Genomic DNA, 17,907 nt, shown 5'->3' with positions numbered 1-17,907 from the left:
AGCTGGTCTCATCAGCATTCCCTCAGGATAAGGCCATCCAAATAAACACAGGCTTCATATAAGGCTGGTATGGGAAGCTTGTACTCACTGTATGTTTATCTGGCTCAGCCTCATCACAGTGGTCTCAAATGACAGACATTGTATGAACAGCAAATCATTCAACAATGTCATTCTTAATAACTTTGCTGCATATTGTGTGAGTTCTCCATGAACACAAAAATACCCAGATGATGTACGTTGTGTGCCAAAATAGTCCTAAATCCTAGTACTAGTACAAAGTACGGTATCCCTCAATGAAGCACACTTATCTTTTTACTGACCAAAAATTCATCCATGACAACAAATTTCATCTATGACTTTGTGGTTTGTGGTGAACACTGATGTTTTAAAAGTGTGCCCTCCATTCTGAATTGCAAAACAATATCAACACCACTCTTCATATATCCATATATTCATCCAAAAATTACACAAAGAATGAGATGCAGCATTGGCAAACCAATTTACAGTGTTCTGTGATGTCTGTCACAGTACCAACTGGCAAATAACCTTTTATGCTCATAGAGTGTTGTTTTAAATATGTTGTTGGTATATTAAAACAATGGCCAGTAACAAGCCTACACTATGGAACTTTTTATAATTTTTGTTAACTTGAATTTACTAAGCCTGGGTCATTTAAACCATGGGTAAGCAGAATCCTGGCTTATCTGTATTCAGATTTCATACTGCATACCATACCTGGGGTTAACTGGTAATCGTGGGTAATCATTAACTAGTGTTTTATGTTGTACATTAACCATGGCTTAAAGTTCTTATTTGCATATTTGCAATGTCCCTGATTTTACAAACAGTAAACAACCCATCTACGTGGCTTTTCTTTTGTCTTGCCAGTTATTTAAAAAACACTTCATAGGTAGTTTTAAGCCTCATTAGATGCATAAAGGCAGGAAAACAAAGACAAAGGAATGAAAACAAGATGCCATGCATGCAAATATTTCTTTAAACTTCCTTCATTGCAGCTAAACCAGCAATCGCTAATGGTGGAGGAGAAAACCCGCATGGTTTTAAAAATACTCCTTCACTGTGTCACAAAATAAAGTTTTAAAAGTTTTCAAGCGAGAATGTAATCGTTTTATTAATCATTCTTACTGTTCAGTGAACGCAAACTGCCGTAGTTTATTAAAGACAAGAACTCCTCACAGCACAACAGACTCTGACTCCCAGCTTACCAAAGGGAGCTTCGTCATCACCTCCCCCGCTTAGAGCAGCTTTACTTTGGCCAGTCCATCTCGGATGTACCGCTGGATCTCATCTTTTCATTGTAGTTAAAACATGATATTTAATAAATCTTGTGTATATCTAACGGACAGTTTTTGGTCTTTTAAATCTATTATTTGTTATCAGGTGTATTAATTTAGCAGTGTTATTTTGGTACCTTATTAAATTCAAAGCAGCTCAATTGACAGTTTCTGCAGTATCATTGTTATGAACCCTCTGGCATCAGAAAACTTAAAATCTCAGGGAATACTTGCCTCACAGACACATCCATGTAAAGCTTTAGGTCTCTACCTAAAAAAAAAAACATGAAACACCAACTACACATCTAAACAAATGTTCTCTGGTTTTGTAATCTCTATGAAACGAACAAAAGGTACAGTCCATCCTGTCCTGCCTCTGTCATTCAAATGCATATCACATGAATATACTTGAAAGCCCATAAACTTGTAATCAAAGAAGCCAGTCTTTTGTGAGGAGATTTGCCATCAAGTTGGTAATTACTTCAGAAGACAAGCATGATTATCATACAGAGGATAAGATTGTGCAACAGGTAAATGAGGTTGGTGTCGTGATCTTGTTCTGTGTTAGAGCGCATAGAGCTGGAGTTCATGTGTAAATTGAACATTTATAAATTACATTTAAGAGACTGTTTGCGATTCCAACTATTAATTATAATTGTATTGGAAAACTAGAATGGCATTTCAAAGATAACTGCTGAGTGAAATGACTTGCCTTAAAGAGATTTGACTAATATATAGTATATGATAGAGATAGTATAACAAACTTAATGGTAAATAAATAACAATTACACTTCACATAATAATCAGTATGTTTGTGTCATGTAAACAATTTCATTATTGGTGTTCATATAAACAAAGCCATATGCCTGAAGTCAGTCAAGCAAAAACACCTTGTAAAATCCAACCACTCTGCCTTCCCCGACCTCTGCGCTTATAGCCTCATAATGGCTTCCCAGCCCCCTCCAAAGAATGCATGCATGTCTGTGTTTTATATGTGTGTAGAAATGGGGTGGGGGTGCTTTAACCACCTTGGATAGCAAGGCTGTCAAGTGGGGTCAAAAATGATGGGCTAAACCCACACATAACAAGCATGCCTTCTTTCCTCTACCCAGATACAGACAAAGATGGACATTTACACGCAAATAATTAAAAAGACAGACATTAATTCTCTGTTTCATTTGATTATTTGTCTTACATGCTTCAATTCAAACAACACTTGTCTGGTGAGCTCAATCCTCTTCTTGTTCACATGCTTGATGGCCACCAGGTTGCCCTGTTTTGAAAAAAAATAGATGTTAAAGAGAAAACAACTAAATGTAATTCTGAACAGTCGCTAAAAACAGACTGTTGGAAAGAAATGTCATTTTTATTTACTTTACACTGAACAAATAAGCATAACACAATATGATACTCCTATTTCATAGCACATGCATTTTAGAAGAAAATATCCTGACTCTCCTCAGCTATGAAAATAATCATAATATCAATAACAAAATAAATAACACTAATAAGGTTTTATTTTTTATATCTTTGTAAAGACAAACTAAGAAAACACTGGACGAATAATGACATGCACAATAATGAATTTGATCAGTGGCTTTGTCCTTGTCAGTGGCCACAGTGGTAGCAGAAATATTCCGCTGGCTCAGTGGACATTTGATGCCTCAGTGTCCTTTTCAGCTTACACTGCCAGACAAAGAGGTGACAGTGACTTCTTTGTTTATTCAGTGTGCATCACACTTCTTTACACTAATCAGCTCCTTTGGAGAATAAGCTCTTGTTGGGTGACCCAACAAATTTATTTCATTTTCCTTGGACATGTGCTGCTTAAAAATCCGGGAGGCTTGTAGCTTTTTTTTTTTTTTTGCTACTGTATATGCATGATATGTTGTATGCGTTGCTTAAAGTGGGTTGTCTGTGGGGCAAATGCAAATATTGTGGTCTTAAACAGATATTTGACAATTTTATGCAAATTTTGTTCTACTTTTTAAAAGAAAGCTAAATATTTCAATATAAGAATTTCAATTAAATTAAATTCAAAAACCACCTAGCAACGGTGTAGTTGGACACCATCTTGCAGCATCGCACATAAACAAGGTATACCTTAATGAGGTATATAATAGGTTTACAGTATATATACAGCTGAAGTCAGAATTATTAGCCCCTCTGAATTATTAGCACCCCTGTTTATTTTTCCCCTGATTTCTGTTTAAGTAGAGAAGATTTTTTCCAACACATTTATAAACATCATAGTTTTAATAACTCATTTCTGATAACTGATTTATTTAATCCTTGCCATGATGATATTATGACTCGATATATTTCAAGACTCTATTCTATACAGCGTAAAGTGACATTTAAAGGCTTAACTAGGTTAATTAGGGTAGCTAAGAAGTTTAGGGTAATTAGGCAAGTTATTGTATAATGAAGGTTTGTTCTGTAGATTATCATATATATATATATATATATATATATATATATATATATATATATATATATATATATATATATATATATATATATATATATATATATATATATATATATATAGCTTAAAGGGGCTAATAATTTTGACCTTAAAATGTTTTTTAATAATTAAATTAATAAGAAATAAAATAAATAAGACTTTCTCCAGGAGAAAAATATTATCAGACATACCGTGAAAATTTCCTTGGTCTGTTAAACATCATTTGGCAAATATATAAAAAAATAATAATTCAAAGAGGGGCTAATAATTCTGACTTCAAATGTAAGGTATAGTTTAGGGAACACACCTACAACTGGTGTAGCTTAGGTTAAGCTTATATCAACCCTTGCTTAAGACACCTCCACCTACTCCAACCACCCAAGCCATAGACATTTCTCTCAGCTACCCTAAGGCAAACGGTTCCGCAGCATTCGGTCACGTACCAGCCGACTAAAGGAAAGTTTCTTCCATCAGACTATCAGGCTGATGAACACTTAAAACACCCCCCACAAACTATTCCGTACCACTCACACCATCAATATGTAGCATGCACTTTAACCAATCCATACTTAAAACAATACTGCCTACAACTATGTTCCCACCTATTCATTGTACATATCGGTGTCAATATTGCCAATTTTACATTGTCCTGTTTTTTGGGAGTATGTTGTTGTATTTTGCACTGTCTGCATTTTGCACTGTCGTTGTATTTGCACTGTCTGTATTTTGCACTGTCTGGAGCCAGCATCTAAGCTTTTCACTCATCATAGCACAAATGCTGCTGCTGATGTGACAATAAAAGTGATTAGATTTGATTTGATTTGACCTAGGTAACATTCATAAAAAAACTCTATTTCAAATGAACCGCCAACTATTCCAGCATATGTTTTACACAGCGTATGCATTTCCAGCTGCAACCCAGTACTAGAAAGCATCCATACATTCACCTACAGCACATGTCTTTGGACTGTGTGGGAAACGGGAGCATCCGCAGGAAACCCACACAAACAAGGGGAAAACAAGCAAACTCCACACAGAAATGCCAACTGGCTCAGCTGGGACTTGAACCAGTAACCTTCTTGCTTTGAGGTGACAGTGCTAATCACTAAGCCACATAGGTAACATTTCAAAATAATATTCCATTAACCAATACCTTGCAATCAGAAATACGTTATTTACAGCAGCATCTTTGTTAATATTAGTTCGTAATATTCCTAATATTAGTAATATTAGGAAGTATTGGAAATGCCAACATGGAATTGCGTCATGAAGCACATGTAAAAATCAGTTTAATAGACATTATCACATAGTATGTGACACCATGACAAGGATATATTTGACATGACATATTTGTCTTAACAAGAGTAAAATAGTTTTTAAAACATTATCGAGTTAAATAATTTCTGATGCACAGTTTCAAAATTACATTTTTTCAGCTACTTTTCAGATAACTAATTTATTGGTGAAAGTCTGGCACACGGTTATAAATTCCATAAATATCTGACAAAACCTATTCAAATGGCAGCCAAACTTTTCAGTTTACACGGCTAATTGATGAGCCATTCTAAAACAATTGAAAGATTGATAGAAATCTAAGATTTCTATAATATTGCACTTTTACTATGTAACTAGTTCCTTCATGTCCCCCAGAAAGATTAGTCATTCATGAAGGACAATTGCAACTCAGAACACACCAGAGACTCGAGATGCTGGTTACCTTAGAATGGAAACTGCTGCCAACTGCTCTTTTGGTAGACTCTGACAGCTGCCTAGACTAGTGTGATACCCTCTGGTCTGATCTTTTGAAATCCAAATCTTTTAAAGAATTGTTAGTCAAATAATAATTATGGGGAATTATAATGAACACAGAAAATATAACAATAATTACGATTTTCATTCACCACATATTGTGTGACAAGATGTTTTTTTCTTGATTGTGTATATGAGGTTTTATCAATTTGACATGGATTCCACCCCATGGTCCCTGTTTCTGATGTTTTAGCTGTGCTTCATCATTCACACTAGAAAAACTGTCATAGTTGTTAACATTACCATGATGTTATAAACCCCAGTGTTGTATGAGTTCCATGTAAATGGAATAGCTCATGTTAAGACTGTAACCATGGTTCCCTGAGAACATATGAGACACTGCATGACCATGCCATACTTCTAGCATTGTGCTACAGACTTTGACATTATTTTGTTTGCGTGAGCTTTATAGTAAAGTCCCAATATCATACTTCACATCCTACATCCCATCACCCAATTTGATTGATTTCACACATGCTTCATGACACACAAGCACTTCAAGTCATAACATAAGACGTTAACATTATCTTTTAACTGTTAGTTTATGTTGGCTATGGTCGATTTAATACTATATATTTTTTTTTAAAAGTACCTAATTACAACATTTTAAAATACAATTAAATAAATATTATCTGTAAAACTTAATAGCTTTAGAAATGTGTTTCATGCTTAGTTTATGTATATACAAACTATTGAATCTTAACTGCCATACATAGTGAATGAATGAATAAATGAATGAATGAATGAATAAGCAAACAAATGAACATTTTTAGAGATAGCTTAAGAGTTGTAAGCTTAGCAACATAAACCACCACATACACATACAGTCCACCACAACCTCCACAACCACATACAGTCAATGTCACAAGGCTTAATTAGTAAAGATTAGAAAAATAATACGCCTGTACACTCCAAACTCTTTCTATCGTCTTCAATAGTGGTATTTTAAGACTGTGATCCACTTATTATGGCATTTAAACACACAACATGGTGATTTACCTTAAGGAGCTGTAAAGCTGCATTAAAGTGTGATCTTAAAGCAACACATTGAGTTGGTAGTGCACCCACTCTCCATTTCTCCAGTGAATACACATGTGTGTGGGTGTGCAGCAGAGGGAGGAAGAACTCAGCCTTACCTTAAAATAGCCTGTTTTTGCAAATAGCTGATATTTTCCATGAGCTGTTATCAAGGAGCCATAGCTGGAACCTCTCTGGAAAGGAAACACAGAAAGAATGCAACACCATTAGACACAGGGATCTCATGTCTGAAAATGCATTTTAATGCTTCATAAAAAGATTTCTCTGATGATTTTACCTACACATGACAGCTTGACTGAATCAAAGTGCTCAAAACAATCACCAATACACCAAATAAAAAACACATTAAATATTAATGAATTAGAAACAACTGTAAGAGGAGAAGAAAAGTATTAAAATATAAATTTAAATAACAGCAGTGGTGTAGAATGAATCATACATTCAGGCCAATGATGTGGAACATATTAGAAAGGAGTTCCAACATTTTAAAGGGAGGGGGCTGGGTTGGGGGAAGCAAAACGAATCTGTATGTTTGCTAATAACCCATAGCAAATCATTATGATTTCAACAAATAGGAAAAAAAAATAGCATCTTCTTGGACCAATTATGACGATATAGACTGGCATTTCAGCAGAGCAAGATTAGTAAACAGAAGCAAACATTTAATGTTGGTATGAATTTGAGAACCAAATCAAGCTACCATTTTTGACCAGACTAACTGACTAAGCCATCGCTGTAATTCCCCAAGGAATGGTTGTTTAAATGGACATGGCAAAACAGTGCCAGGAATTACTGCCAAGTCCAAAAAGGCATTTTTATTAGAGAAATTAAAACCTTATGCACAAGGGCTGAAACACACTCTAAAAAAGCTGGGTTTAACTGGGTTAAAAAATTTAACTTGTGTTATTTTCGCTAGGTCAAAAATCCAGCACTAAAATCTAAGTCACATAAAGAGATTTTTAAGCAAAACATTTGTAATCATTTTAGATTAATACAGGTATAATTTATATCTATATGATATTACATTTAAACCCATTTTACAGCCATTGCAGAAATAAGTTTAGAAATAGAAATATATAAATACATTTAAAAGTAAGACACTTGTTTTTTAATCACTGAAATGATACTGATGCTGGCAAACTGCTGAAATGAGCAAACAATGGCTTGATGTTCAGCACATCAGACAGCAGCATCTTGCTTTGCACTTTGAGGAATTTGTGCTCTGTATTTGACCCACAAATTATTCCAGCAATTATCTGTTGAATATAAATTTCCTTTTAAAAGAATTTACATTTGTCAACGGGAAAACTAATTAGAGTTACTAATTAGACTATAGAATACACAAGACATGTCACTGATATAGTTTTGAATGGGGAAAAATGTAACGGTCAATTTGGAAAATGAAGCCCCGCCTATTAGTACAGGAGCCAATCATCGATTGCTATAGATCGAGGAATCTCTGGGGAAAAAACTTAAACGTGTGCTTTTACAACAGTTTGTTGATCAATAAACGCGCTGGAGTCTCAGCGAATACTTCCTTCACAGAGATAATAAATACACCAAATAAAGCTTAAAATTTGTACTTTTAAATGAACCAAATGCACTTGAAAGCAAAAGTTTTTTGGTTTTGTAATCTGTATGAAATGAACACAAGGTATAGTACGTCCTGTCAAACGCACATCACAATGGGTCGTTTTCAATGCAATCAGATGATCATTATCCAGATCATTAACTCATTTAAATGAGGTTGGTGTCATGGTCTCGTTCCTTTCGAGTGCGCATACGCATTAGCTTGGGCAATCTGAAAATATGCATATTTAGTTTGATTCGGATGTTTAGAATTGAAACTTAAGAGACGGTTGTTGTTTAATTTTATTGGTGATTCCATATGTAATGTGTAATGTAATCATAAACTTGGCAAACAGTTTTGAAGAATTTGATGTCTTTATCCAAGATATGGACACAGTGGTGCAGTAATAGTGCTGTTGCCTCACAGCAAGCAGGTCACTGGGTCATTGGTTCGAGCCTCAGCTGGATTAGTTGTCGTTTATGTGTGGAGTTTGCATGTTCTTCCTGCATTCGCGTGGGTTTCCCCTACAGTCCAAAGACATGTGGTACAGGTGAATTGGGTAGGCTAAATTGTGTGTGTGAATGAGTGTGTGTGGATGTTTCCCAGAGATGGGTTGTGGCATCCGCTGCATGAAAACGGGCTGGATAAGTTGGTGGTTCATTCCGCTGTGGCGACCCCGGATTAATAAAGGGACTAAGCCAAAAAGAAAAAGAATGAATAAAAAGATATAAGAATATTCTTAAGAATGATATAAGAATGTACCTGAGAAAGAGTGAGGCGGCTTCCTGCACGCTTGTGATATTTGTTGGGACTTTCAAACTGGAGTTCCTCCCACCGTATCCTCCAAAGCATCCCAGCTAACTCTTTTTCCAGCTTCAGTTTCCTAAAAAAGAGCAGAATGTATTAAAAGAATGGACAACCAATGCAAACAGAAAACCAAGTTGTTTTTGTGGTTTTTTAAATAATAAGTGCTGTACTTGGTTTTTACACTTTTCAAAGTGTTAATATGTGAGTGCAAACATGCCCTCTGCAATATTACAATCTCTACATGCAGATCAATTCAACCTTTAATGACTATGGAATATCATACACAGGTGTGACAGAATGTTTAGTTTATAATTTTGAAAAAAATTTATAGCACCAAAATGTTTTGAAAATGCTATTTCATTTCGCACAATTAGCTTAAATAAGCCTTGGACTAAAGGCTCATGGCCATGTGAGACTAAACTAAGGTGGAAACAATTTTTGCAGTAGACTGCGTTGAAGTTTGATGAGACGATAAAATGTAAGCCAATCTTAGGGTCACTGTTGTTGTGCCATTTCCAGCATATTATTTTTAAACGCAAGTAAACCAAGCAGTCCAGCTAGCCATGTGGATAAATACATGGGCAACTTCCAAGTGAATCAACACATCTGGAGGAGCTCTCTGAGGACCTGATATTTCTCAACAGCTTCTATTCACAGTGAAAAAATATTGCTCTTTTTTCATTACAAATCAATCTCTGAATGTTTCACGGATGTGGTGCTAGGGTTGCGAAAGCAGGATATCAATGGAGAGGATTGTAATTACGTTTCAGAGCAATCAAAACAAAGTACAAGAAAATAAAGCAACCCCCACACATTCCACTACAATCTAAAAGGTGTAAAATACTTCCAGATGGCAGAGTGCAAGTACTGCAGCGTCTGCATTTCGACAGAGTTTTGCTCGATTTTAGAGCCACCCTGGTTAGCCCCAAAACAAGCACCTTCATTTGTTTTTGTAGACCAGATTTTGGAGTCAGAGTGGTGGAAAAAACCTCGGCAGGGTCTTCGTGTTAAAGAGCCAACATTTGTGCTCAGCTGTCTGGCCAGGGAAAATGCTCTTTCAAAATGTCAAAAAAATCATATGCTGAAAACTCTTTAGATGAGTTGGAAGAAAAAGTCAGGTTTACAGCAGTATGGCAAATACTGTGTATACTAAACATGAAATACAATAAAGTATTAAAAATCCAAAACAAAATATTACTCTTTTGAAAGCTATTGCATTTGATGTGCTAAAGACTTTAAGATTTTGTATTATTTTCCTGGTGAAAAAAAATGTTAAAAATTTGAATTTCAAACGTGCTTTCTTTTTCAAAAAGTGCACAGGAATAATACTAACAAAAATTGTACCATCCTTTAAAAGTTTTAAAGGAAAATTACATTAACATCATGCTACTATTACGAAACTTTAAAGCCATTGTAATTTAGTAATTTAGTTACAGTAGTTTTATATATATATATATATATATATATATATATATATATATATATATATATATATATATATATAAAAAACTACTGTAACTAAATTACTAAATTACAATGGCTTTAAAGTTTCGTAATAGTAGCATGACTACTATGATATATATATATATATATATATATATATATATATATATATATATATATATATATATATATATATATATATATATATATATATATATACTATGATATATATATATATATATATATATATATATATATATATATATATATATATATATATATATATATATATATATATATATATATATATTAGTATTATTAGCCCCCTTCGATTTTTTTCTTCTTTTTTAAATATTTTCCAAATGATGTTTAACAGAGCAAGGAAATTTTCACACTATGTCTGATAATATGTTTTCTAGAATAAAAGCAGTTTTGAATTTTTTATGAACCATTTTAAGGGCAAAATTATTAGCCCCGTTAAGCTATATTTTTCTCGATAATCTACAGAACAAACCACTGTTATATAATAACTTGCCTAATTTCCCTAACCTGCCTAGTTAACTTAATGAACCTAGTTAAGCCTTTTAATGTCACTTTAAGCTGTATAGAAGTGTCTTGAAAAATATCTAATAAAATATTATTTACAGTCATCATGATAAAGATAAAGTAAATCAGTTATTAGAAATGAGTTATTAAAATTATTATGTTTAGAAACCTTGTCTCCATTAAACAGAAATTGGGGAAAAATAAACAAGCTGTCTAATAATATATATATATACACTTAAAACATTGTTTATTTAAAACTATACATTTAATTTCTATTTCAAACTGCATACTTGAAAGTGTCATTTTATCACTATTATAACTATGATTTATCATCATTATAACTATTATTAAAAATATACATTTAATACCCAGAGTTTGTATTATATTTTAAGTGAAATTAAATTTAGTTAAGTGATTTTTTAAGTGATGTTTAGAATAAACTTCAGCAGTTTTTTTTTTTTCCGAAACTTTGTAAATATATGCTAGTAAATGGTCACGCTACAACATATAAGCTCATAACGGCTATATAGTTTATTAATGTCTGTTCTTTTAGTTCAAGTGGCTCTCGGGATGCACTTTAAACTATTACCAAATAAAAGTGCAGGGGTTTAAACCCTTGTCAATTTCCCATGTGAACAGGCTTGCTTTTAAAATACAATTCACTTCCACTTCGAGGTTATTATTACTGGTTCGCTGAGTTAACCATGGATTTGGAGTTACCAAAATGTTATTTGTGCTTTATTTATGAATTACTGATAAAGTGTATTACAATTAAGAATATTACCATTGAGATAGTTATTTGCAGGAAAATATATTGTGAAAAATTTGATACAGTATATGTACATTTACTGCAAAAATATAATTTTACAAATATATCATGTAGTTTACAAGATAAACAAATGAACATTTTACACAAAACCTCCTAGTTCTCTCCTAGTTCCTAAAACCTAGTTCTTTACAAATTATTGATTAGTGACACAGTGGCTGAGTGGATAGAGCTGTTGCCTCACAGCAAGAAGATTGCTGGTTCGAGACTTGGCTGAGCCAGAACTTTGAATGTTCTTTTTATGACAGTGTGGTTGTTCTAGTTTCCTCCAGCTGGTTAATAGAGTATATTAAGTTGTTTATAAGTGTGAGTGAGTCACAGCCCTGGTCAAGTAGTTCTACTCAAAGTGGATCCTGTAAATGTGTGGGATTCATACTAAAACTAGGGACATTTTAATTCAAGAATGTGATTTGTCCCTTAACTGGCACATACTTTCTGTACTAAATGTAACTGAAATGGCCATACTTCAGTGCATTGAATATACTTATAATAGTGCTTTGCTTTACTTTTAAAAACTAAAATAGCAATATAGTAAAAACTGCTAAGTTGATTTAACTAGTACTTGTACTTGAAGTACACTGACCATTCTGTTTGCAAGACAAGTTCATTAAACAGCATTTGAAGTTAATCAAAAATGTTTAAGACAAGAATAGCTGTTGATAAATAATGTAAGGGCAACTTTGATGAAAGGTTTTAATCCACTAAATGTTTCCTACTGTACACTGAAGTGCAGTAAGCCAAAATGTAATTTATTAATAATATACAGTGCTCTGCATATATGAGTACACCGCCACAAATCTCTCATTTTAATTATTATTTTCTAGAGGATTCATTCATTTATTCATATTTTTTTTTCAGCTTAGTTCCTTTACTAATGCAGGGTCATCACAGTGGAATGAACTGCCAACTTATCCAGCACATGTTTTATGCAGCGGATGACCTTCCAGCTGCATCCCATCTCTGGCAAACATCCACACACACTCATTCACACTTATACACTTCAGACAATTAAGCTTGCCCAATTACTCTGTACCACATGATTTTGGACTGTGGAGGAAAACCAGGAGGAAACCCACACAAAGGGGGGAGAACATGCAAACTCCACACAGAAATGCCAACTGACCCAGCCGAGGCTTGAACCAGCAACCTTTTTGTTGTGAGGCGACAGCACTACACTTTACAATAATATATTTGTGGATATATTATTATATAATATTTAGGATAATATATTATTAGATAATATTTTCTAGAAAAGTTAAGTACAATTTTTCGAAAATAGAAAAAAATGTTTAAAAAAATACAAAACTATTTACAATTTTGTTTGAATGTTTTAGTTTGTAATTTTTTGCCTCATTTTTCAAGCCTTTAAATGTATTATTTTTCCATTTCTAAATATGTTCTGTGACTAAATATTATTTTAATAAATATATCTGTTAAGTAAATGTGTTTTGTTCAAACGCACCAATATATATTACCTGTATTTACTGGATAAAAATATCAATTTTCAAAATGGGGTGTACTCAATTATGCTGAGCCCTGTATATTACTCAACATTCATCTTTATCACTTTAATATTGCTTTTGTGAAAGTTTTTCCACTTCAAACACTGGTTCATCAATACAAACTTATCTAAATAGTACAACTTACTTTTTGTGGAACACAAAAAGAGACATAAAACAGAACCACGTTGCTATGTTTGAGAGCAAACAAGTACCAAGAACTGTCTTACTTCAAAAGTGATTAAAAAGCTCCCCTAAATCTCACATTCCGACTCTTGTGAAATCATACAGTTGCCTAATACATAAACAAACAGTAATACAATGTGTTAATCATTTTTACTGCTTGTAAATTAAATGTATAAAAAAAGGAGCAAAAGCATTTCTAAACTCATCTGTCCAGTTCAGTCACATTATTTTTTAATGTGTGATTAAAAAATTTCCTTTAATTTATAAAATATTTGTGGTTAAAGTTTGCCTTAAGTGAATTATCATAGTAAATAATAGAGCAAGTGCACTACATTTAAAGTGATCAGCTATAAGTAATAAGTAACAATATTAATTACACAGTTTATCTGTCCTATTTGGTCAGAATTTCCATGCAAAAAGCATCCTCTTATTATCACAGTGTGACAGTGTTCCTGTTAAATGTTAGCATCTCCCTGGCCGACATTAACTAAAGTTTGAATGTTTTGAACAAATGCAATTTGTATGCATTGTGTATTAAAAATTAGCATCAATGTAGGGTTACATCCATGTTGTTTCTTTTCCAAATAAATCAAGTGGACAAATCATAGCAGCAGTACAAAGTTCCATTGCTCTTGCTTATCCAAAGCAGAATAATGTCGATCAGCTTGTTTTCCTCTCACTCTATTATTTTCATTTTGGCTATGTTTGTGTTTAGTGTGCATTGTAAGTGAGCACTTAAATTCTTACACATGATTTCCATTTTATTTTTTTGTTTTAATTGAGTTAAAAGGAGAGAATGGCTGGTCCAAGAATAAGTCTACCTCTGCTGCAACTGCAGTATTTATTCTAGTAGCCATGAGGAGCTAACATCAATATTTGTCTCAAAGTGTTGACTATACTGGACTTGAGCCCATTATATAACCCATGAGTCAGCTTCTACAATTCCCTTTTCCACAAGATGTCGTTTCAGACTGTTCAGTAGTATCCTCTTGAACTTTAGTATAGAAAAAAAACGTGTGTTTTAAAAAGCCGACATGGTAACACATATATAAATAAAAAAGTTCTTTGACCAGCCTGATATCAGTGAGAAACACACAGCTGATAATTGTGACAAATAAAAACAATCATTCTTCTCAAATAATCATGTTTGCACAGATTTTGAAAATCATTAAACACCATAAGTAATGCACAAGCATTTAATACGCTGATTTCAATTATGTAACAAGGCTTTATCATAAATTGCTTCCTTGTATGTACATTAGACTAATAAATAATTAATAGAAATAACTTTAAAATGATTAAACATGTCTTGTCTGCAGCTTCCTGCACATTTGATTTCAGTGCCTCCATGAATTTACACAGAAATGGCAACTTTTATTAAGCTTTAAAACGCTGAAAAAGATTAAAGAGCTGTCTGCATGGTTTAACATATTTCTCAAATCCAATACATACAATGCCCCTGATTTTCTACAAATATCAGTTCAGAAAATGCACCGTCCGCAAATTCCATTTGGTTCTAGTCATAATTGAAGCAACAGGGTCAAAAGCACAGCCTGAAATTTGTTGAAAATATCAGCTGACCAAGTAAAACAATGAATTATTTAGACCGAGCATCAGCATTTGCCTCTGAAACAGACGTACTTTCCAGTTTTCACTAAACAACTGCTGAGCGGTTGCTCTGGCAACAATCATGTAAATTCCTCTCTGGCACTTATAGAAGCTCTTCCCGAACATCCACTGGAAAAAGAAGCAGATGCAGGTTCCAGCATGTCCTCTTTCTGTGAACCCTTAAACAACACCTCTCCCGTTTATTTCACAGGTTGTCAATGATATGAAAATGAAAGCAATTATTGTAAAACGATAAAAAAGTGCGTACCTGTAGATTAGAAAACTGGAAATTCCGAATATGATGAGGGCCAGACCAGACCCAACAGCCACTATTCCAAGAACAGGAAGATGATCTGGGAATGTGAAATGGAAATTACATTAAACTAGACACAACAACTGATTTGGGGGGGGGGGAATATATAATTATCAGGCCTTTTTGTAGCAATTATTTGCAAACATGACCTGCAAAATAGCAGCCAATTCACTGCCCATAACATATGTGTTGAATGAAGCTTGCACTATGCAATTCCCAATTCTGTAGGTGAGTTTTGAGTGCTAGGTTGTAGAAGGTACAGCAGACTGAAAGATCATGCTTTCCTTGGGATTGTACTGCATCACTCCTATGCTTTAATCCAGTCATCGCAAATGGTCTATAAGTGTGTACTCACACAAGGCTAAAAGAACCATACCCAAGCTCATTTGACCCCCATTTCCCAGTTCATTTGATAAGTGTAAGTGCTTCAAATTGGGCCAGGCACGGTACAGTTAGCCAGCTCTGGCCCAGTTGAAAAAGGTGTGCAAGAGCGCAGTTCAGTTGGTCTTTGGCATAGTACATTTGTAGTGTGAGTGCAAAGCACACCTGAGCTCAAAACTCAAGACCCAATGCCACTGTTAAGGGACTGTGTCATATGGATTTATTAATCACTCTTACTTTTGAATGAACACGAACTGTCAAAGTTTATTAAAGATACAAACCACTGTGCTGCACAAGGACTTTCATTAAAATTTATGAGCGTCAAAAGTGGTGGATCTGTTCAGCAAAATATTTGACTGTGTGTCACTGCATGTATTAAACAACTTAAAAAAAATACAAAACAATAGACCTAAAGCAATGACTATTGTACGGAGCGAGTACCACACGCTTCTCTTCTGTTAAACTTAGCAGTTGCATCATAAGCATGTTTTTCCAAACTTTTTAACCAAAACTCTCTCCTTTTCCATGGCTGTTGCAATTTCTAGCCAAGCATTATTGATCATTAGGTTATCTCTATGATCACAGATCGTAAAGATGTCTGTACAGGTGTACCTGTTTCAGACAAAATCTCTTCAAAGAATTTTTATATTCAGCTCAAATCAAACGCGGCAGCATGCGCACTGTTCGCTCGAGTCACATTCGCCGTGCACACTTAAGCGAACAAGCGGACACGTCGAGTATAAACCAGGCTTGAGAAAGCATTTCAGATTCGCAAAAAAATTACCAAGCACCCTCTAGTGGATTTATCATCTTAAACATGCAACAAAACAAACCCGAAGCAAGGTATTTTGACATTTCGCAAAAAGTCCAGGCTGAGGCATTAATGCATTTCAATGAGTCTGGATTGGTTTTGCAATATAACCTGAAACCTGTTTCATTAGCAGAAGCAAGAGTTGCATTGTTTGCTCTCTTCTGAATGCTGAAAACATCCTAAAATAAAATGGAAATAAAACCTATTTGTTGCTTTTAATTAAAGCAACAAAGTCAAATAATTGGTTCCATCAGCTAAACAATGTGTTTCTTATTTTCTAAGGGGACAGACGTTACATTTTACACTAGAAAGGTATCTACCTTCCTTGCATGGAGAGAATCCACAGGGTGGGTAGTCCAGAGGTGGGCAACCCTTTGGCCATTGAATCTTCTCTGTTGGGGACCACAAGATTTCTTTACTGGTCCCATTGTAGTGACCAACAATCTGTGAAAGAAAAAATCTGTGTCAAAAGCATGTTAGATTTAGAGAATTGGAAAATTATGACAATAACTCACTTTATTATCCATTTATCCACTCGTCAAAGCATCGGGGACTATTTTTATTTTAGTTCATGGTAAAAAACAGCTTATTACTACACCTGAGATGTTTTCCCAAGTATGTGTATTTCCCATGCATGTGTATATGGCAATCTTGTATAAGCAGATGAAAAGAAAGTGTGAATATATTAATAGCATAACTATGGGTAGCTATGGCAACAATGTGCTTTGTTACCTTCAAGACAATCATTCTTTTCTCATCTTTTTTCCCTTTTTTACTTATATTGACAGAGCTCTCTGAATCAAACCAGGCACACATACATTTATGAATGAACACGTCAAATTGAAAAATTAACAAAACCATAGCAAGCTTGTGAACAAATGTTTTAGATTAGAAGAGAAGTACCAGGAAAGGATTTGATTTTGCATCATATTATTCAGTATCCTAAGCCACTCAACCACAGCCACATTTACAGTAATTATGGAGAATGTGGCATGTGGGTTAAATTAGACTGTTGTTCTTCATATGCTTGACATTTTACCCATTATTATTTATTGTCAGCATGTCTGACAAAAAGATTTTTTTTTTTACCAGCTACACTATTCATAATGTTACAGATTTCTGTTGTTTGCTAAGGCAGACTGTCAGATAAAGTCCTATTTGGGAGCATGGACATTTGGATTCCAATGGTAAGCTTCTAAATATATATATATATAGAGAGAGAGAGAGAGAGAAAGAGAGAGAGAGAGAGAGAGAGAGAGAGAGAGAGAGAGAGAGAGAGAGAGAGAGAGTGTTTAAGTCAAAAATATT

At 34.1% G+C, this 17,907-nt stretch overlaps 1 protein-coding gene across 4 annotated transcripts in view; it reads right to left on the bottom strand.

Moving 5' to 3' along the window:
- npr2 (natriuretic peptide receptor 2) overlaps nucleotides 1–17,907 on the bottom strand; it is a 74,957-nt gene that overhangs the window by 32,382 nt on the left and 24,668 nt on the right. For 2 of the 4 annotated variants that reach the window (XR_015491820.1, XM_087254196.1), the window contains exons 6-10: nucleotides 16,920–17,043; nucleotides 15,363–15,447; nucleotides 8,942–9,062; nucleotides 6,708–6,782; nucleotides 2,491–2,568 (exon numbers count right to left, since the gene is read on the bottom strand). Coding sequence is in view for 1 of the 4 variants with exons in the window: in XM_087254196.1 (XP_087110322.1) it covers nucleotides 2,491–2,568; nucleotides 6,708–6,782; nucleotides 8,942–9,062; nucleotides 15,363–15,447; nucleotides 16,920–17,043 (483 nt within the window). In the remaining 3 variants the exon portion in view is untranslated. Of the gene's footprint in view, nucleotides 1–2,490; nucleotides 2,569–3,162; nucleotides 3,438–4,915; nucleotides 8,873–8,941; nucleotides 9,063–15,362; nucleotides 15,448–16,919; nucleotides 17,044–17,907 lie in introns of those variants that run through there. The other 2 variants (XR_015491822.1, XR_015491821.1) reach the window with 2 other exon arrangements.

The sequence above is a fragment of the Danio rerio genome, chromosome 5 (assembly GCF_052040795.2).
Source record: "Danio rerio strain M-AB ecotype USA chromosome 5, GRCz13ab, whole genome shotgun sequence".
NCBI lineage: Eukaryota > Metazoa > Chordata > Actinopteri > Cypriniformes > Danionidae > Danio > Danio rerio.
This window is presented reverse-complemented; position numbering and strand designations above follow the sequence as displayed.